We start from the raw sequence: 22,095 nt of genomic DNA on the forward strand, positions 1-22,095 counted from the left end.
AAGGGTATGACTAAGGTCAAAGTCAGCACATTGTCTCTAAACGTTACCTCAACAATGAATTATTTTGAATGCACGGGATTGGCAAACACACTTAATAAAATCTTTTAAAATAAACTGACTTGGAAACAGTCTTATAAAATGAAATGAATTGTATACTATATTTCATAAAAAAAATCAGCAGAACCATTTTGAATGAAAGGATTGGAATCTATGTTTCAAATAATAGTTAGTTCAAAGCAAAAGTCTAATTAATTCACTTCTTGTTGGATGTGTAAATGTGTAGATTATCCAAGAGTTATAATACGACTGGTTAGACTATTTATCAATACAAATACATCTTTTCAAAGACGAAAGAATTTTTTAACACAATCGTCGAAACCCAACACACAACAAATTTCAAATTCACAAAAACATATAATAAACTCAATCGACTACCCTCTTAGAATTAAAGTAAATATTACGGAAATGGGAATTTAATGTGACTGTCATACCAGTTAGAAGTTAAGTTAGCTATAACATATGCTTACTCCACCATTTTCTACATAAGAAAATGTTTGTACCAAATCAGGAACATGACATTTGATTCATTCTTTTGATTTGTCTGAGCTTTTGATTTTGCCATTTTTGACTTTTCGTATTTTTGTTATTTTACTTTTTACACTACATGAACTATAATGGGTATAAATCATCAGTATGTAGGAATGACACAAGGACCGGTATACATATATACTTTTACCCCAGTTTTAACCGTTTTTATGAACTGTTCATTGATCAACTTTAGTGCTGTAGATTTTTCAAATGTAAATAATTTCGTATATTTATGAATGTTCTGTTTTTATCATGTTTATTAAATTTAAGGTACATTCAATTTAAACAGTCAGAAATCGAGTTATCGAATTAAATTCTGTACCACATCATAAGATTTCTGTGGCGCAATGCAATTCAAAGTTTAAGATATCCCGTATTTTCCAAATTTAAATGCAATGTACCAACATCCGTTTGTAATCGTCGTCGTGGTTACTGGTATACCACAAACATCATATTCCATTAGTTGATCGTTTTGGTAAAAGTTGACAATATTAACATCAGATAATTAAGATAATAATGTATATAAATTTATACCGAGATCCAAAGATACTTAACATAAGCATAACACTCAACAGTAAAATGGTGAATATTGACTATATTTGAAAGTCGTACTCAATTTTGCCTTTTGATTTTTTTGGGCGTCACTGATGATTCTTGTATAGACAAAACGTGTAACTGGCGTCAAAATTTAATCCTGTTATCTGTGATGAGTTTATTTGAAGACGGTGATATGTGTCCTTGCAATTGTTTGTAGACGTCAAGCTTTATAGACATACGAAAAATATATATGTTCGATATAGACACACGAATGGTTACTTGTTTCATCAACCTCCACTGACAAAGTCGACAGCCATTCAACAAGCCTAACATATTTAGGACATCTTGTTATATTTTTTTATATTACTGATTTCTGTTATTTTCAGGTATGCTTTTTATTTGTTTCAAATATCTGGCAATATCAGTTTTGAAATTCCGAAATTATCATTTGAATACTCTTGAAAAAATGTCCTGGTAAAGTTAACGTATAAAACCTTTCTACCTCATTTTGAAATGTAGTTTCTGAATTAATTTCCGTTCAAATGTAACTTTTTCAATCCTCCGGGGAATACATCGCTTGTAAAAAATAAAATCACAAAAATACTGAATACCGAGGAAAATTCAAAACGGAAAGTCCCTAATCAAATGGCAAAATCAAAAGCTTAAACACATAAAACGAATTAACAACTATCATATTCCTGACTTGGTACAGGCATTTTAGACCAACGCTAAACGTAAAGTTACTACTTTGTAGGTCAGACCCATCTAACTATTGTTTACACACTTACATGAAAATAAATATGCAGTTATATTTTCACCATAGAAACTTAAAATTTGGGGTCAAATCTACTTGATAGATGTGACGATCTTTAATAAACATACAACACCGTCATCGAATAAGACAATTGCAGATAACAACTAGAAAGATTTCTTAAATGTAAAAAGCAAATATTTCAATCACACGGAATCGGCACGTCAGCATTACATTCATCAAATATATGTACCCGAAAACATGAAAATTAATATTATGCAATACTTTGCTATTACAGTTAGAATTATAGAATAGTAGAAGAATTCACAATTTTGTCAGAAAAAGTGAGACAATAGATACTAAAAGAATATTTAAACGCATAACTCGAAAATAAACTGACAACACCGTGGTTAAAGAAAAAATGCACACACAACACAACATAGAAAACTAATTAAGACTGAGGAACATCAACCTCACCAAAAACCAGGGGTGGTCTCAGGTGATCCTCAAATTTACGAATGGGTGATATCAACATCACCTCTTTGACCTTTTCGCTTAATTATTTCCTTGTGAGCGGCCACCCTATATCAAGGGAAAAAGATAGGAAATACAAGCCCTGGAAAATAATATAAACTGATATACAACTCGTCTAAACATCAACCCAACAATGTTAGATCTGTAAATTTGCTTTCGCAAATGTTTGGTTCTTCCCTCGCCGTGATTCGAACCCATGCAACTGAGATATCGTGACACCAAAATCGTGACACCAAATCGCCTGCACTGTATCCGGTGCGCTAGACCATACGGCCACCTGGTCTTCATTATATGTATAAACTGATATATATATGCTTCTTATATATTTACAAAAAAACCCATTCTTTATGGAATATGCTAGACCTGGATGCGAACCAAGTCTCATATGGATGCTAGTGATAACAAAACATGAATATATATATATACTTATTTAAAGGTTTCTCCAAGAATAAGATGCCATTGGCTGATGCGAGACAACCAATGATGCTCAAATAAAAAATAGAAAAAAATCCAAATAAAAGAAGAAGGTGAAGAGATTTGAGGACCTTAAATTTCGAAAGGTATTGCAAAATACAGTCAAGGTACTCTATGTATGATGTAGAACATTCTATATAAATTAATCCTTTCCTTAGCAGCTTATGCAAACTTCACCTGTATATAGGATATACAGTTGCAACGCATTCGGTATTAAAGAGCTGACAGTTGCTTCTTACTTTAAAACGTAACCAGTGTCTGAGCAGAAAGATGATTAGTCAAGATTATGTCAAAACAAATCGGTTTCTATAAATGTTCATAGGAAATTATAAGGCAGCAACCATTTGATTTTCTGGGGGGGGCTATGGTTTTTTTTTCTGTGCAAACTTTTTTTTTCGCCTACGGCGAAAAACAATCTATTTTTTTCGCGACAAGCCGAAAACAATTTTTTTCTTTCAATTTTAGCATTACATATAGTGGCAGCTGAGGGTGAAACAAACAATTTTTTTTTCTCAGAATCAAAAACAAATTATTTTTTTCTCCAAAAACTGGAAACAAACTTTTTTTTCCAAAAAAAACCATAGCCCCCCCCCCCCCCCCCCCAGAAAATCAAATGGTTGCTGCCTAAGACCTTGTTGGTAAAAATTGGGTATCAACTTCACAAGTAATTCATGATAGTATTGAAATATAGATTCTAGGTACTGACATCGTTATCATCTTAATTATGTGTTAAAACTTCCTTTTTGTCCTTGTGTATTTTTAACTTTGCTGTTCAGACATTTTGTTTTATTATATACCTATGACGTGGATCGGTATTTATACATCTCGCCATTGTGCTATTGTCCTATTGCCCATTTTGAGTTCTTGTCACTCATGTTTGCTTATGTTATTTGTTCATATGCTATTTTGTGATTCTTTGTTTAAACAGTTATTTATTTTAATAGTGATTAAGATTATATTACAATGTTGACTGCTGTACTCCAATGTTTGACGTGTTTACCAATGATGTCTGTTTGTAATGCTCACTCATGTTGTCAATATTATGTAATTCTATGCTACTGTCATAGAGAGAGGTTTGGCTACCTATAGAACCCATTTTATCACCATTTTCTACATAAGGAAAGGCATGTACTAAGTCAGGAATATGACAGTTGTTATCCATTTGTTAGATGTGTTTGATATTTTGAGTTTGCATTTTTAAGGACTTTCTGATTGGAACTTCTTTTTTAATTTTAGCACTTGAAAATATTTTGATTGTAAACAGTTAATTTATAATATTGATCATATCGTTTGGCAAAAGTAAATCGATTGTTGAATGTGATCGTATTATCAAAAGCAGATACATGTAAAAAATGATTCAAAATCAGCTACAAAAGGTCGTTAAAATTTTCCATAGATGTATGACCATATGTTGATGACGTTTTGACACCGCTAGCCTATGCAAACTTGATGTCAACATTATTTAATGTTTTTTTTTATGTGTAAATAAAATGAAATGTAGCAATATTCACTATTAGCTCTAATTCAAGGTAAAACTAGTCAGTAACAAAGCAACATTTATATTTATAGAACAAAATATTGTTAAAGGCTAATGATATTAATGGATGATTCTTAGAGAGTCACAACAGTATTATACACGATGTCTGCCAGCAGACAATGCATGGATTACAAACATTCAAATGTTACAATATTGTATGTACACAAACAGTTTTAACAATTAAATAAAAATACGATAGATTGCAAGATGTAATACATAAACACTAACGTATGCGTTATAATTTCAAACTCTGTTGTAACAGATGCAAGTAACTAAATATACATATAAATTAAAATAATGTATGATGTACATCAATATTAAAACATAAATGTAAAATAACAACTGGAACATGTTCAATGATACTGCAGCAATTTACTGTACCAGAAAGCGATTATCCGAAAGGTGACTTTCATTTCAGTAATAGTGCAAATTTATAAGAATTTTTCACCACTTGGAAAATCTACGATGTCGGACAGTATAACAACAAAACAGGATCAAAATATATAACTAAACAACTACTATTGAATAACTTCTAATAATTTTCTTAGCGTTTAAATATATAAAAACAATTTTTTTTTAAAGATGTAGATAATGTAAGGTACTTAACAAAATAGCAACACAGAGGAAACCATAGCTCGTATAAGTAAGCATTTATCCAGTGAGAGTTCAAAAATTAAGTGTTCTAAACACAACATACGAAATAGAAGAACAATTTATCAAATAAGCTAGTGCGTAGTTTCAGAAGAGTTTCAGACATAAACACCAGTCACTTAATTCAGTTAGGTTGGGTACGGGCGGAGGGGGGTCATGAACTTCCCGTAAAAATAAACGCTAAATCCCGATTTTTCCATTAAATATAGCATTTTTTTCGAAAAATTCTTTATTAATTTAAAAGTCGAGATAAGTGTGTCAATCCTGAGTTCCAACAAAAATTAAGGTCCCTTCTCGACATCGCTAAAATGTTCCTCCTGCCATTTTAAGAAGATAGGTATGGATACTATTTTAGAATTAACTTTTCAATGTGTACAGTTCAACGTTCAAATTAATTTGTAAACTTGCATTTGCGTACTGTGACAGCTGTGTGAATAATGATATAAAAAAATAAGAACAAAACTTGCATTTATATTTGCATAAAAATGTAAAAAGTAAAAACAAAAAAGAATATGCAATTTAAAAAATCGTTTTTGTTTTCCCTATAATAAATCTTATAATTTTAATAAAACAAACACATGCATGATAACATCACCCAATAACAGGGATCGTCTTAATTGCGTATCTCTGAAAACAATATCATTGACAGAATAATCCTTACATGTAATTTGTTCAGACATGAATCTAGCTATTATCTCACAAATACAAAAATGAACTGTTAATAATTTTATATCACAGCTTTTCTTCTAATCGTTGGTTGACACATCTCTAAAATATAAATTACAGATTATGAAACATTATACATGTATGCGGTTGTGAGACAACAACTCATAAACACAACTAGATATCATTGAGATGGGAGCCATCTCTGTGGGCCCCGCTGTGAATAATGTGCATTAAAAAATTGTATCTTTACCATAGGACATGGGTTTGTCAACTGAAATCAAAGTTTTTGACCTTGACCTTTGACCTAGGAAGTTGCAAATAAATTATGACACACCCTTTGGTGTTGGTTTATAAACATGTCAAGTATAAACTTTGATATGATAACGGTTCTCAAGATATAGAGCGGACACGATCTTTATACCATAGGACATGGGGTTGTCAACTGAAACCAAAGTTTTTGACCTTGACCTTTGACCTAGAAAGTTGCACATAAATTATGACACACCCTTTGGTGTTGGTTTATATACATGTCAAGTATAAACTTTGAAATGATAACGGTTCTCAAGATATAGAGCGGACACGATCTTTACCATAGGACATGGGGTTGTCAACTGAAACCAAAGTTTTTGACCTTGAACTTTGCCCTAGGCAGTCGTTCATAAATTATGACACACTCTCTGGTGTTGGTTCATATACATGTCAAGTATAAACTTTGAAATCATAACGGTTCTCAAGATATAGAGCGGACACGATCTTCACCACAGGACACAGTGTTGTCAACTGAAACCAAAGTTTTTTTACCTTGACCTTTGACCTAGGAAGTTGTACATACATCATGACACGCCCTCTGGTGGTGGTTAATAAACATGTAAAGTATAAAGTATGAAATCATAATGGTTCTCTAGATATGGAGCGGACACAAAGTTAAAGTGTTACGGACGGACGGACGGACTGATCACTATAGGGCGACCCGCCTAAAGGCGAGGCCCTAATTAATCCTCTTGAACAATTTAAATAAACTTCAAATCATGATAACAATAATTATCGTAGTTAATAAAATCTTATTGATCAATTTCGGACGGACGGACAGACTGATCACTATAGGGCGACCCGCCTAAAGGCGGGCCCTAATAAGCCAAAAAAAAGACATCTAGAGGACAATATTACGATCTTCTAAAATATGCATTTGCTATTGCATGAACATTTCATTGCAAAGCCGAAACTAGAGGCTTTTAAGAGCCTGTGTCGCTCACCTTGGTCTATGAGCATATTAAACAAATTACACAGATGGATTCATGACAAAATTGTGTTTTGGTGACGGTGATGTGTTGTAGATCTTTATTTACTGAGAGTCTTGCTCCCTACAATTTTCTCTATCTTTAATAAACTTGGCCCTTTCGTTACAGAGGAAAATAGTTTGTAAAAATTTACAAAAATTTACCAAATTAATGAAAATTGTTTAACATTGACTATAAAGGGCAATAACTCCTTAAGGGGTCAACTGACCATTTTGGTAATGTTGACTTATTTGTAGATCTTACTTTGCTAAACATTATTGCTGTTTACAGTTTATCTTTATCTATAATAGTATTCAAGATAATAACCAAAAATGACAAAATTTCTTTAAAAAATACCAATTGAGGGACAGCAACCCAACAACCAGTTGTCCAATTCATCTGAAAATTTCAGGGCAGATAGATATTAACTTGATAAACAATTTAAATGCTTGTCAGATTTGCTTTAAATGCTTTGGTTTCAAAGTTATAAGCCAAAATCTTCATTTCACCCCTATGTTCTATTTTTAGCCATGGCGGCCATCGTGGTTGGTTGGCCGGGTAACCGCACACATTTTTTTAACTAAATACCCTAATAATGATATGGCTAAGTTTGATCAAATTTGGTCAAGTAGTTTCAGAGAAGATTTTTGTAGAAGTTCACAAAAATTTACGAAAATTTGGTAAAAAATGACTATTTTGGTCATTTGACTTATTTGTAGATCTTACTTTGCTGAACATTATGATGTTTATAGTTTATCTCTATCTATAATAATATTCATAATAATAAAAAAAACACTGCAAATTTTTCTTAAAATTACCAGTTAAGTGGCAGCAACCCAACAACAGGTTCTCCGATTCATCTGAAAATTTCAGGGCAGATAGATCTTGACCTGATAAACAATTTTATCCAATGTCAGATTTGCTCTAAATACTTTGGTTTCAGAGATATAAGCCAAAATCTACATTTTACCCCTATGTTCTATTTTTAGCCATGGCGGCCATCTTCGTTGGTTGGCCGAGTCACCGGACACATTTTTAAACTAGATACCCCAATGATGATTGTGGCCAAGTTTGGTTAAATTTGACCAGGTAGTTTCAGAGGAGAAGATTTTTGTAAAAGTTAACAGACGACGACGACGTCGGGCCAGGTGAGCTAAAAAGCAATGCTAACAGAAAACATTATGAATGTATTAAAGAAAAACTGGCGAAAATCATAATCACAAGAACACCATTGGTAACAGAAAAAAATTGCAAACGGGAGAGCAACTGACAAAAAAATACATGAAAAAAAAATATTCTAAAAGCAACAAGAAAATTCCTTTAAAATGTACCAATGTGGATAGAACAGCCGTGAGCACTTCATTATCTACAAGTTGTACTCGTACATTTGGTCATGACAAGTAAAATTCTGTTCCTGAGTAGCAATTGGTGATGTTGGAATGGTTGCCACGAAAAAATGTATAACGATAATTAGTGGAACAAAAAAATTCATCACAGTCAACTGAATCATGACGGTTATGATCCTTTCATATCAGACATTTTCGAAGACTTTGTTTTCCACTATTCTAGCGCCATTTTTTCAAATGCATCCCTGTGTCAACAATCCTCCATAAAAAATCATGGCATTCAACAACACTCAAGATTATGTACCAAGTCAGGAATATTACAGTATATTTGCCTAGTCCGAATAATGTTGTTTGGTTTTGTTAAGTTTTCATTGACTTTCCCTTTTCGAATTTGCCCTTGGTATTTTTGCAAACTTATTTTTTGTAATGTTATTTTTTTGTAATGTTATTTTTTGTATTGTTATTTTTTGTAATGTTATTTTTTGTAATGTTATTTTTTGTAATGTTATTTTTACAGGTTTGATTTCAAGTTGTAATTGGAAACTGACAATTCAAAACTTTCTTTGTCATTAGTTAATACAATTAAAAGTTCTATTTTTGTCAACTTGATTTCCTTGACTATTCCTCAGGCAAACAAATGATATTTTGTTTTATTCAAGAGGGTACTAGACATACGCCAGCTGAGTCATCTCCTTGAATTCGCCATTTCAGAAACTAGAGGACTATGGGTAATCTCATTGTTCGTACACCAAAACGAAAATAACGTTACGTCATTGGTTGCATTTCAATTGTTTAGAACATTTTCAACAAATCACAACGTTTAGTTGTACGCTTTTCCATATATTTCCCAGAATGCATTAGATTCTGAAACGGCGAATTCATCCCTGCATGTGGTTGTTATATTGGAAATCTTTAATTAATGTTTTATAAACACAACTGAAACTGACAAATAAGTTACAGGTCTAAGCTTTTGTTGATAATTCAATTGCCTCTTTAACTTATGCCGTAAAAAAATATGTTTGTCACTACTCAATAAATCTGTCACACTCACTTAAAGGCTTTTTTTAATGATATTTGGATAACCATAAATTCATCATGATTAAAGTGTGTCGGACCGCATTTATAGAGTTATCAGTGTCGGAAACAAGACGTGTCTATTCCGAACCCTTGTATCTATTGTCAAATTATATAAATTCTAATGATATTAACAAGGCATCGGCACATCCCTTTATTCGTGTATGCTTTTATATAATTAATGAAAATAAGATATATCTATATAACACTTACATATCATCCTTTCATATCTACTTTGTTTTTTCTTACGTCCATAAACAATACAAATTCTACTATAATCAATATGAGCTGTAAATGAATAATAAAAATCGATATAAAACTGGAGTTATATAGAAACAGTCTACGAATATTGGGTATGTAAAGAAATACAGAGCTAAAATGTGCCCTTAGTGAATATATCGAAGAACAAGGATTATCTTACCTCCTATACGTTTCTAGGAATATGATTGGTTAAAAGTGACCTCTTGGAGACCGTGTATATTCCATATTAGGTTAGTAGGGAGGCGGGGCTTATTTCAGTACACGGTTAGTTGTGGATTTACAAGTTGGGCACTGTTTGATTAATTAAAAGTATTAAAGTTCTGTTTAATATTGTTATATAAAGGTTGTTGATAATAAATATGTATCGTTTACATTAGTTGTTTTAGTGCTGATCAATTGAAGAAGGTTCTTAAAATTGAACACTTGAACACTTTTATACAGAAATAAGAAGATGTGTTATGATAGCAAATAAGTCTAAATTCAACAAATAAAGATAGTCGGTAAGATAAATTCGATACATAGTGTGCTATTGACCTAATATGATAGATACAGCGTAAGTAAATTGCATATGGGGTTCGTGCAACCAAACGAACGGCCTATTTCGAATAGTGTTTAATTGAAAATCGGAAAAAGATTTTAGAATTACCATTTCAAAATCACACTGAATCTTTATGTTACAACAACAACAATGTCAGACAATTATCTCAAATCTATTATTCTAGTTACCTGGATTGCTGCCCCAAGTGCCAACACTGTTGCTGTTATGGCAACATTGCCTATTACTTTATCCCACAGCTCGTCAAAGCAACTCTGAAAACAATACAAACTGCTGTTTAATATAATCAAAGCATAAAATATTTACTTTGTCATAAAAATAATAGGATATAGTAAATGTATTGTAAAATGTGTAACTAAGAGATGTAAATTTATAAGGTTGTCCATAGATTTAAATAATGTAAACCTCTTTTCAATGATAATAGTCACTCAATCGTTGATCTAAATGCAATTTAAAAAAAGAGCTTACCAATGATCTATTCTCATATTCCTATTTGTGTTGACTAAAAACGTTGCATGTGACTTTTCCCGTAAATGTTTTCTTTTGAACAGACTCCTTTACGGGCGATTCTAATATGACGTGCTTCTTTAGCACTGTGATAAAATTCTCGATAAAATATACTTAGCGCAGACTCAGAGATATACATAATAATGGCTGTTACAATATACTTGCCACGTAAATCTACATGTATTGGAACCTTTTTGCAGACCCTCTGCCGATTTTATTGTTTTAAAAAGGGCAATTAAAAAAAAGACAAAATAAGTTTTTTTCTTATTCGTATGTATAATAAAAAGAAGTAATGCACAAGAGCTCGGAGAAATCAACAAAATAAAAATTAAATAAAATTCCGCGAAAGTCTATTAATCTTTTTGGCGCATTTAAGTCATTTCAAAACATGACGTCGTACAAATGAAACCGCTAAAGTTGAAAGTTTTCTGTTGTGTGAACCATCGGAATTCGAATGATATTGTATTAAAACTGATTTTTGAGGTAGGTTTTGTTTTATTTTCTATTCTATTGCATTATTCGCATATTTACTCGTTTCAGCAAGTCAATATGGCGGGTCCTTAGTTACAATATGTCAACTTTGGATTTAACGGAACCTTACGAAAAAAAAATGTAAATTAAAAATGGGAAATGTTGGGTTTGAGAATTTAAAGAATTAAAAAGTTTTTTTCTAGCAGTTATTCACGAACTAACTTACGCAAGCTACATATTTATAAAGATATTTGAGCTTTATCTAGCAGGGAATAAAAAGGAACAGCCACACACACAGCATACCCACTCTCGCTTTAGTTTTTTAATGACCGTATTTGTCCTATTAGAATCTAAATAATTCACGGAAGCCATATATTGTTGGAAATTTACACATGGCCTGGGCCGTGATATTCGTTAATTTTATCCCTCGCTAACGTTCAGGATAAAATTCGAATATCACGGCCCAGGCCATGTGTAAATTTCCAACAATATATGGCTTCCATGAATTATTTCTTAATTAACATATAAATGAAACCTACAGATAAAAATGCTCGATTCGACGAAGTTTTGAGAACTCAAAAAGCATCTATATAAATTTGTTGAAAGCTTGATGTTGGCGAGTCACGTGACATAAATTTTGACATCATTATAGTGGTCAAAAGATTGAATGTTAACATAATAATGTAGAGGTCAATGAGCAGTACTTAACGGATAAAACATATTCATGGACTACCAGTTCTCAAAGGTTTCGTTAGCTCAGTAGTCAGTACTTCGGAACTGGCATGATTTATAACAAATTTTCTAAAACTGCCAGTTTATAAATTCATAAATTATTGACAAACTAAGGTTCTACTCACTCAGGCAAAGTTGACACGAGGTGAATTTGGTTATTATTTTAAGGTCCATTTTGGTAATATAGCTCTTTAACTGTTTCGGTTCTTAAACGGCATTTTTTATAAGAAAAAAAGGTCAAATTTAGCCATGCATGAGTGCTTGTTTATATACGTTCTTCCTGACAACAAATTCACTACACGCTTATATTATTTATATATATTTGTTTTAATATATATCAAAAGTATACCAATGCAAAATTCTAGGTAAAAAAAAGAATACCGTTTTCCAATAATTAGTAGCGTCTGAAGGTGTCTGTGCGCACGAGAAATCAGCAGACGATGGAAGTTCTTTACAGCAGCTCAGCGGTGTTACTAATGCACCACTTCCATAATTTATAATCCACTGAGAAGCGCCAGTAAAATCACTGTAGCTATCAACTCCACAACACTTCACCTAAAATATAAAGAACAATATACATATAACTTATAATTTCAAATAATATCATTTTTTCAGTTAAAATACATCATTCTTTTCTTTTTTAAACATTAGGACGAGTTTCACCAGTGAAGCAGGAAACGTTTATTCATCCGCAACATCTGAGTTTACTTAACGGTTTTTGTGAGGTTCTTGTTGTGAAACTTTAAGTTTTCTTGTTAATGTTGTTTTTTACTTTTGTGTGTCTTTTTTTTTGTCGATTTTTTTTTTTGCCTTAAAGTTTGCACTATTAAAAGAAATATGGTATGCAATGCTAACTATCCATAATAAACACAGGACGTAAATTTGAACCATTTTTAGAATGTTATCATAGGGTCTTTAACAATAAGCAAAATCAATATATAATATTTGGTTAAGGTTCTACAAAATGGGAATCATTCAAACGAAAAAATCAACGTCCTAAATAATACTTAAAAATAAACGAAACCCAATAATGGTACACAGCAACTAACGACAACCACTGGTATCTTACAAACAATTTGAAACAAATAAAGAATATGGTGGAGTTTAGCATGCTTGTGACGCTTCAAAAACAACGACAGTAGCATAATATAACAACTAATAAAACATAATGACAAATGTAAATCAGATCAGTACAAAAGGGCTGGGATCTTCACATCAGTTTTAAGCACAAAATAAAATCGCAAGAAGAACTAATATTAAATAATACCGATCTAGGAGAAGTACTCGCAGTTACTGAAAGTTAGCTCAAAGGTCGTCTGCAACTTGTAAATAGAATTACATCCCAGTTCCTTTGTTCTAACAGGGGTGATCTGAGCCGGATCACCCCTGCCAGATCACCCTAGTTTGAGTTTCTTTGTTATGCATGCTTTCCTTTGTTCTGTTACATTTTGGCGGGAATGTCAAATCCACTATAAAACTTATAATTAATTTTACGGAAAAGACTATCTATCAAAATTCACGTAGAGAAAATCCAGTAGATATGCTGGGATTCGAACTCAAGACCTATAGCATATCAAGCCACGACACATACCACTACACCAGGACGACTTGATACGAAATAATAGTAATTTGACATACTTAAAGGAAGCAAGATATTTTTATTAGTGGGGCGAGTTGTCAAGCCTTTATTCAGTGGGGTTTTAACCTTTTACGTTAATTTGTGAGTTTTCAGACTGATTGTTCAATTTGATTTTACACTTTTTCAAAGTGGGGCAAGTCGGTAAACAAGATTGGGACGATATTTTTATAAAGTGGCGATATAGCGTGGGCCGATTGGCAAGTGGGGCGAGTTGACATTGTTTGATATCTACTCATCGTGTTTGGGGGTCAAAAAGGGTATACATCATATAGTAATATATAAAGTATATTGTTATGGTTGTGTGGCGTTCTAAACTAGATTTTATGAATTGTAAATGGTTTTTCGTCTAATCTAAAACAGCTGGGATGTAAAATAGTTATCCCAGTCGGACTTGGTGTGTCAGTGTTAGATCACCCTCTGGCCTCCGGCCATCGGGGTGATCTTACACTGACACACCGCGTCCTTATGGGATAACTATTAATTAATTGCATAACCTTTGGTGACCTCACAGTTTAAATGTCTATGATAAGTACGTCGTGAGCAGTGGGCATTACAGACGAACGTTCACCTAATTTCCCCCAGTCAATGATTGGCCATAGCTACACTGTTATGAATTTCATTCTAATTCAGACTTAAATCACCCAGATGTCAAACGCAGTCTATGAAAGGCGTTAACTTTTTCCAAGCCAAACAATCAGAGTTTTAACAGTGTGTAGGACGTATCCAGATATCATTTATTAATATACTACTGACTACCCATGATGGTTTCGCATAGTCGGCATGTCTTCATATATGTTTGTCTTCGATATATGTTGGTTTGGTTACTATTGTCTTTTTCGCCTCCTCCTATTTTTTCCCAAATGTCACAAGTTATATCAGAAGTAAATAAAATAAGGTATTCAGAAAAGCTTTTGATTTATAACCATAATAAATAAAATATTGGATCATAATGGCAATCAAAGAATATAGTACTGTATGTTATTGCTATTAATTTTATTAAAGACCAACGGGAAGATTTCATGTTGAATAATTAATAAAGTAAATCTGCCTTGCATGCTCAAATTTCACAGTTTAGAACTTGGTATTGCCAATAAATATTATTAGTTATTGGTGTTTTGATTTTATTTTAATTCGATTCAAAGCGCAAAACATATTTTTTGTTAAATTAATTCTAGAAAATTAATTTAGCAACATAACATCGAACATTTAAAAAAAAAAACAGTTGATGTTTTTAAAAAATAACTGGATGAATTTATATGCTTATAATTACATTGCATGTATGTTTCATTATGATACGTTATTCTGATTGGCTAACAGCAATCTCGCATCTTTCTGAAATCAACCTTCATTTCAAAATTCAAAATGAATTGTAACATTAATGACGACACGAGCTTCTACAAAAAAAAAAAACCAGGTAAATGAAAGAAAAACTTTAAAGTAATCCTGTTTTCATGATAAGCGATAACATGTAATTATAAGTATTGAATGCTGCTTTTAGTTATTTCATATGGTTGTAAAAGCATTGACCGTGCACACATTTTTAGAATGTTGCGCTTCAGAAGCACTCCATATAAAATGTACTTCGGTCAACGGTTTTACACCACAATAAATTTACAATAAACAGCTGCGCCATGAGCGCATGACACGCCCGACGCCTTGTGTGGCAGTTTTATGCAATAATCATAAATAGTTTCTGAGAAAGTTTTAAGCAATAACAGCATATTGTTTTTGAAATACGGCGGGACATGTGAACCCCCCTTTTTTTACAAAAAACTAAATATCACTAAAATAAATTTTTTAATCAAAACCAAAAAATATACAGATCGTTAGATTAATAGTCTATTACAAAGAAGTGTGTAAAGTTTTAAGCAATAATCATAAATTGTTTTTGAGATACGGTGTGACATGTAAAAGAAACCTCCCCCATTTTTACAAAATACTCAATAACTCAAAAATGACATTTTGAATCATCACCAAAAAGTATACAGATCTTAAGATTAATATAACTAAGAAGTGTGTAAAGTTTTAAGCAATAATCAAAAATCGTTTTTGAGATACAGTGCGACATGTGAAAAAAAACACACCCCTGTTTTAGTTACAGAGTGCCGTAACTCAAAAAGTATTAATCCTATTTTCACCAAAAAGTATTAATCCTATTTTCACCAAAAAGTATACAGATCATTTGACCATCATAAGAAACAACTATAATTAGTTTCATGAAATTTGGATAAGTCGTTCTCAAGTTACAGTGCGACATGCTTACGCCGGACAGACGGACAGACGGACGGACGCAGGACATTTGTATACCATAATACGTCCCGTCAAAATTTTGACGGGCGTATAAAAAGAAGTATTCAGTCCAAACATGTGCATACCTGCTGATTTACAAAGTTCCAACTAAGAGATACGACATTGGTTCCATTCAAACCTTGGAAATCTGTCTGGATAGCGGGTTTCAAATTGTCCTTTATTTTTTCAGTTACCTGAAATCATATGAACAAAAATGTAATAATAAAAATACCGAAGTCGAGGAAAATTCAAAAAGGAGAAGTCCATAAAAACTTATTAAAACAAACGTTAAACTATATCTATCAACAAAACGAATGGGATCAATATTAACTATACGTATAATTCTTTTACAGATTATTGTGCAGTTGATAAAAGATAGCAGACTATTTCGTATCTGGATATCGGAAGATGTGGTGTGAGTGCCAATGAGACAACTCTCCATCCAAATAACAATTTTAAAAAGTAAACCATTATAGGTCAATTAACGGCCTTCAACTGGCACATTTTAGCTATTTTTTGGTAGTCTGTGATTGCTCTGTGTCAAAATCCAACGGCTTTTTTGTCAGTCAAGCTGCACGGGTCGGTCCAGCTTGTCTGGCAAAACAGCCTTCGCCCAAGAGAAATCTCGGAAGAATTCTCAATAATATCGCTTTAATTTTTTCTTTGTACAGTTTATAAAATAAGCAAAGAATTATTGAATAACGAATAGAGAATAATGGGATTTAAAAAAAATAACATTGAAAAATAAAATAATACGGTAAATATTTAAAACTCTGAATACATAAAAGAAAGACCACAGAGTAAAGGAACTAATAATAAATATAGGCAGACTATCTGGATATCGGAAGATGTGGTGTGAGTGCCAATGAGGCAACTCTCCATCCAAATAACAATTTATAAAAGTAAACCATTATAGGTCAATTAACGGCCTTCAACACGGAGCCTTGTCTCGCACCGAACAACAAGCTATAAAGGGCCCCAAAATGAGTAGTGTAAAACCATTCAAACGGGAAAACCAACGGTCTAATCTATATAAAAAACGAGAAACGAGAAACACGTATAAATAACATAAACAAACGACAACTACTGTACATCAGATGATTGCAGACAAATTAATAGAAAAATGAATTTTTATGAGAACTTTATGGAATAATCGTTATGTTTAAAAGGTAAAGAAAAATTTCCCAAAAAGTAATGAATATAGAAATAAAGACCCTCGTGTTAGACTAAGCAATATTTTGTAACTCTCTATAGTTTTCCTAGCCAATGCATTACATGCTTTGCCAAGCAAACCTTTCAATAGTTTTCAATATATTCCAAGGTATTATATACATAACAAAAGGTATCTCGAATACCATTAACAAATTAAAGTATTTTTTTTTCATTTCCTGTTTGAGCTATCAAAATGCATTTCCTTTCGTACGTTTCTAGTATAAAATTTCAGAGACATTTCATTTCCCGGCAAGAAATGTATATAGATTCTCAAAAAGGATCCATATTCTAATGTTTTCCAAACTTTACTTTACAACCACAGGCACTTGTCTCAGAAAAAAAATTTCCCATATATCTTAATATAACATATATAAAGGTATATAGGGGGAAAAAATTCTGAGACGAGTGACTGTGTTTACAACCTCGTTTTGACTTCAACAGGAAATTATTCCATTAGCTATAGATTATGATCCAATCAATAATAGATTGCCACACATTTTTTTTTATAACTTTTGTTGTATAAGATCTTTGTTATTTACGAATTACTGATTGAGAATGAGATCAAATGCTATGACTATAATTGCAGTACGCTAATGGTAATGCAAATTGCTGAAATGCATAATGCGCTTAATTTCATATATAAAAAATAAGCTTTCCATAATAGCGTTATACTTTTGGTGAAATCTTATTTTATAACGAATAGATTTATCATTAATGTCATGTAAATTCAAGATCACTAATGGAGTGGTGGAGTTTATGCATTGTCGCGGTTTATTACATACATGTATTGTGTATAATTATTGTATTGATATCTCACTGATGCATTCAAAAAAAATATTGTAAAATTGTATATTCTATAAGTTGTATTGCTTCTGAATAAACTAAAGTATTATTATATATTATATATTAAAGATATTGGCTGTGAGAAGGGATTACAATGTAATAAAAAATATTAGAATCATAATAAAATGTCTGTTACTTGAGTAATTAAATTTCAAATTATATACCATATTTGACAACAGTGAATGAAACTGATTTTAACCAATAATGAGTCCAGTAAAATTTCAATTGTCCTTTCATCGATTAAAGAACGACTACTGCCGGAGTGTAAAACGACCTTGACTGGCTGTAAAGCCCACGCACATAAGGTATCAAAACAAAATTTACATTAAAACAAGATACAGATGTACTGTGCAAATATTCCAATGATGCTAATGTAAAGATTGATGTAAGTCAATAAATGTTGATTTTCCCAAACATTAATCATAATATTCATTAAAAGCTGCTACAACAGCTTTTAAATCTGCAACAACAGCTCACAGCTTTTGAAGCTACAAAAATAGTTTTTGAAGCTGCAATAATAACTTTTCAAGTTGCAACAACAGCTTTTGAAGCAGCAACAACAGCTCTTGAAGCTGCAACAATGGCGTACAAGAACAGATTTTGAAGTTGCAACAATAGTTTTTAAAGCTGATACAACAGCTTTTGAAGCTGCAACATTAGCTTTTTGAGTTGCATATTTATAAAATATTTACCAATTCTTGTTTAGCATAAAAGATTATGATGAATACAATTTGTCCTGCAAGTACGACTGACAGCATCACAACGTAAATAATCAGCATACACTTTACTTTACAGCATGCCCCACCAAGTCCGAATATAGTCAATATCAATAAAAATAATCCAGTCAGGATAAACGCAAGAGCCAGGTTTCCAACTATGTCAGATAAACTGAAGTCGAGGGTTACATTTGAATATCCTGCATCATTCAAAGACTGTTCTAGACTGTCTATGATTGGTTGATAATAAGATTTGAGTAAACTGTCCCCAAACTTTACAATAATTCCAACAGCAAAAAGTATAAGTCCGATTATCTGAAAAATAAAAAATAAATGGTTTCATATCAAATAAACATTTCTAAACTAGTATTTGTAAAGAATTTGACTACACATATTACTGGTAATTTATTTCTACGCTTTATGCGTTGATTTTTATATATAGAATACTATAGCAGTACTCATAATGCGCATTCCTTTCAAAATTGTTTGAATTCACTAAGCTTCAAAACTTTACAATTTACTTAAAAATAAATAGCTTGGTGTATATGGTGTTTGGGCTTGTATACAATATAAGAACCGAATGTTTATGTGTATGTGACTGTCTAAGGTAGATTGGCCATGTGTGTTTTTTTTTTTTTTTTTTTTTGCTGTTGTCTGATTGATACGGAAGCCGATAAGGGCCATTCAAAAAAAAAATTTATGTCGTAATTACGACATAGCATGTCGTAATTTCGACATAACATGTCGTTATTACGACATCGCGATGTCGTTATTTCGACATAACATGATTGAGGGCATTATGATGACCTATAGTTGTTAATTTCTATGTCATTTAGTCTCTTGGCAATCATAATACAGATTCTTTTATATATGGTGATGTCGTTATTACGACATAGTGATGTCGTTATTTCGACATAACATGTCGTTATAACGACATCGCTATGTCGTAATTTCGACATAACATGTCGTAATAACGACATCACTATGTCGTAATAACGACATCACCATATATAAAAGAATCTGTATTATGATTGCCAAGAGACTAAATGACATAGAAATTAACAACTATAGGTCATCATAATGCCCTCAATAATTAGAAAAAGCCCCCGCATAGTCAGCTATAAAAGAGGGACGAAAGATACCAGAGGGAGAGTCCCCGAAATGCTGTGTGGCAGACAGTGTTATTTATAAATTATTAGCTCCCTTGGTAAAACTCCAAATTTCATATTTAATGTATTTCATTGTTAAATAATTTACATAAAGCTTAATAAGTATATATTTGTTAATTGCATAGCTTTTGCTATTTGAATCCATTGGTTAAAGATATTTATTTATATTGTAAAATTTAATATTTGCATCGTCGCAAAATCTTTGGTTACCTTCTTTGGTTTCCTTCTGTGAGAAACTTATATATTTTATAGAACCCATCAAAGTTCAACTACCGACGTAAGGTGAAAGGCTACAAAACCAGTCAAGGACGTTAAAAACTTCAATTTTTTGGAAGAATAAAAAGTGGAACTATACGTGGACTGACAGTCAGTCCTACCAAGGCAAACTAAGCTTTCCACATCCCAATCAATAAGCGCAAACTACATGGTTTCTTGTAATAAGGGTGAATTGAAGTATTGATTGCTCTATTTCTACTTTCAAACGTTGGGCACGATGTTCCTACAACACCACGTTACACTTAAAATGCGGCGTCGAAGAGGGTTTTTGACTTCGATTAATTTTTGCAAGTTTTATTCGGTTTTTTATATGTTGGTTGATTCTGGTTCTGTTCGTTTTGTGATGTCATTTTATCATAAGTTACCTCAAGTTGTGGAAATGATTCGATTTAATAATGTTTATCCTTTAAGTTATTTCAACAAAAAATGCAGAACTGTCGCAAGTAATGTAGGAAGGAAAGATGGGAGGAAGTACATGTATACGGTTTTCAATAAAAAAAAATTTTTTTAGATATACAAAACTTTTATCATAGGATGTTTAACTTTCAAGGTGCATATCATCTGTCATTGTAAAATTTCTATATCTTAATTCAACTCCAATTCAAAAATATCTGACACTGCAAGTAAATCGGACATTTTTACCCTTGGTTAAATTTGAATAGAATTGTATTTTCCCTGGCACACAAGTTGTCGAAATACACCCCTTCAATTACTTGACCCTTGGCTTGAGAATTATTTCCCAAGTCATCTATAGTGTTCAACTTCTGATATACATTTTAAAATATAGTAATCTACTCCTGGATCGTCCGCGAAAACGGCTAATATAATCCCGGGTTTTTTATTAATTCGATGAAACAGTTTTCGTCGCTGTTTGGGATTCGTCTTTCAATTACCTCCATTTCATGCACAAGTTTATATTGACGAAAAGTTCCGGCTTCGCTAGTACAGGAATTACTTTCATCACGACAGTTATAACATGAACAGCAGGACAAATCGCGAATTAAAACATTCCGTGAACTGGTATTAAGTCTTTTATTATTGGTGATTGCACCTTACTGAAGTGACGACTTTAAATTGTCTATTTCAGAGTACTTCCGCAACATAAATTTCAATTCGCATTTTACATTTAGAGGACTGTCTTGGTGTCTCCAATTTGTCTTTGCAAAAGTTGGACGAAGATCATGTGATTTTTTCCCCATTTCCCCATTCTATTAAATAAATCGTTAAAAGCTATAAACGATTAATAAAAATTGCAAAATTTAACCTGTGTCGAACCTATGTCCCCGGGCGGAGTCTATAGCAACATGCACTATTCTTTTTTTCGGCAGCAATCATCAACCTCTTTTTCCAAATTTCATAACACGATTTGTTGTTAATTATCATGAACATTTAATTGAAACTTTAGCATATGTAACGTCGGAAATTATCGTCTTTCGGATTTTAGACGTTTTCAGATGTTTGGACAAATTGGCTACCGTTTTGTAATGCGTGGAATCATTTTATTCCTTGAAGACCCAAATATGTAGTTAATAAGAAAAGAATCTTGGCATTTTTTACTCTTCGTGTATCTAACTTTTGTTTTGATCAATTACAAAAAATACGCGTTAACTGCTTTGAAAATGAAATATCAACTTGGACAAAATGGCTACCGTTAGAAAAACGACTGTGAAGAGAAGATTTTATTGAATCAGCAATATTTGAACTCACGAACAATGAGGCAAATATTTGTACTTTTGTTAGATATTATTGGTGTCTTACTCTTTTTATTCATTTTCTGCTATATCTACTTATAAAATTCACTTTTAGTCGTTGAGTTAACGAAATACGTCGTTGGACATTTTTCTTATTCCAGCTTAATATGCAGCCACCGAGTCAAATGAAATTTGGCAAAATAACGGCTTTAACGCCACAAAGAACCGACACATGTCGCTGTTCCTGCCAAGAATCAAAAAGATCAGAGAATAAGAAATAGGATCACTTTACATAAGA

The 22,095-nt window shown here is 32.2% G+C and overlaps 1 protein-coding gene across 4 annotated transcripts in view; it reads right to left on the reverse strand.

The window, feature by feature from the left end:
* Positions 1–4,427: 4,427 nt before the first annotated feature.
* The window catches only part of LOC143079513 (tetraspanin-1-like), a 36,324-nt gene continuing 18,656 nt past the window's right edge, over positions 4,428–22,095 (reverse strand). For 3 of the 4 annotated variants that reach the window (XM_076254884.1, XM_076254885.1, XM_076254883.1), the window contains exons 3-8: positions 18,638–18,976; positions 15,977–16,084; positions 12,344–12,517; positions 10,423–10,506; positions 9,649–9,723; positions 4,428–5,840 (exon numbers count right to left, since the gene is read on the reverse strand). In XM_076254884.1, the coding sequence (XP_076110999.1) occupies positions 9,652–9,723; positions 10,423–10,506; positions 12,344–12,517; positions 15,977–16,084; positions 18,638–18,976 (777 nt within the window). In that variant the 3' untranslated portion in view covers positions 4,428–5,840; positions 9,649–9,651. Of the gene's footprint in view, positions 5,841–6,865; positions 8,607–9,648; positions 9,724–10,422; positions 10,507–12,343; positions 12,518–15,976; positions 16,085–18,637; positions 18,977–22,095 lie in introns of those variants that run through there. The other variant, XM_076254886.1, reaches the window with a different exon arrangement.

This window comes from Mytilus galloprovincialis, chromosome 6 (assembly GCF_965363235.1).
Source record: "Mytilus galloprovincialis chromosome 6, xbMytGall1.hap1.1, whole genome shotgun sequence".
Taxonomy (NCBI): domain Eukaryota; kingdom Metazoa; phylum Mollusca; class Bivalvia; order Mytilida; family Mytilidae; genus Mytilus; species Mytilus galloprovincialis.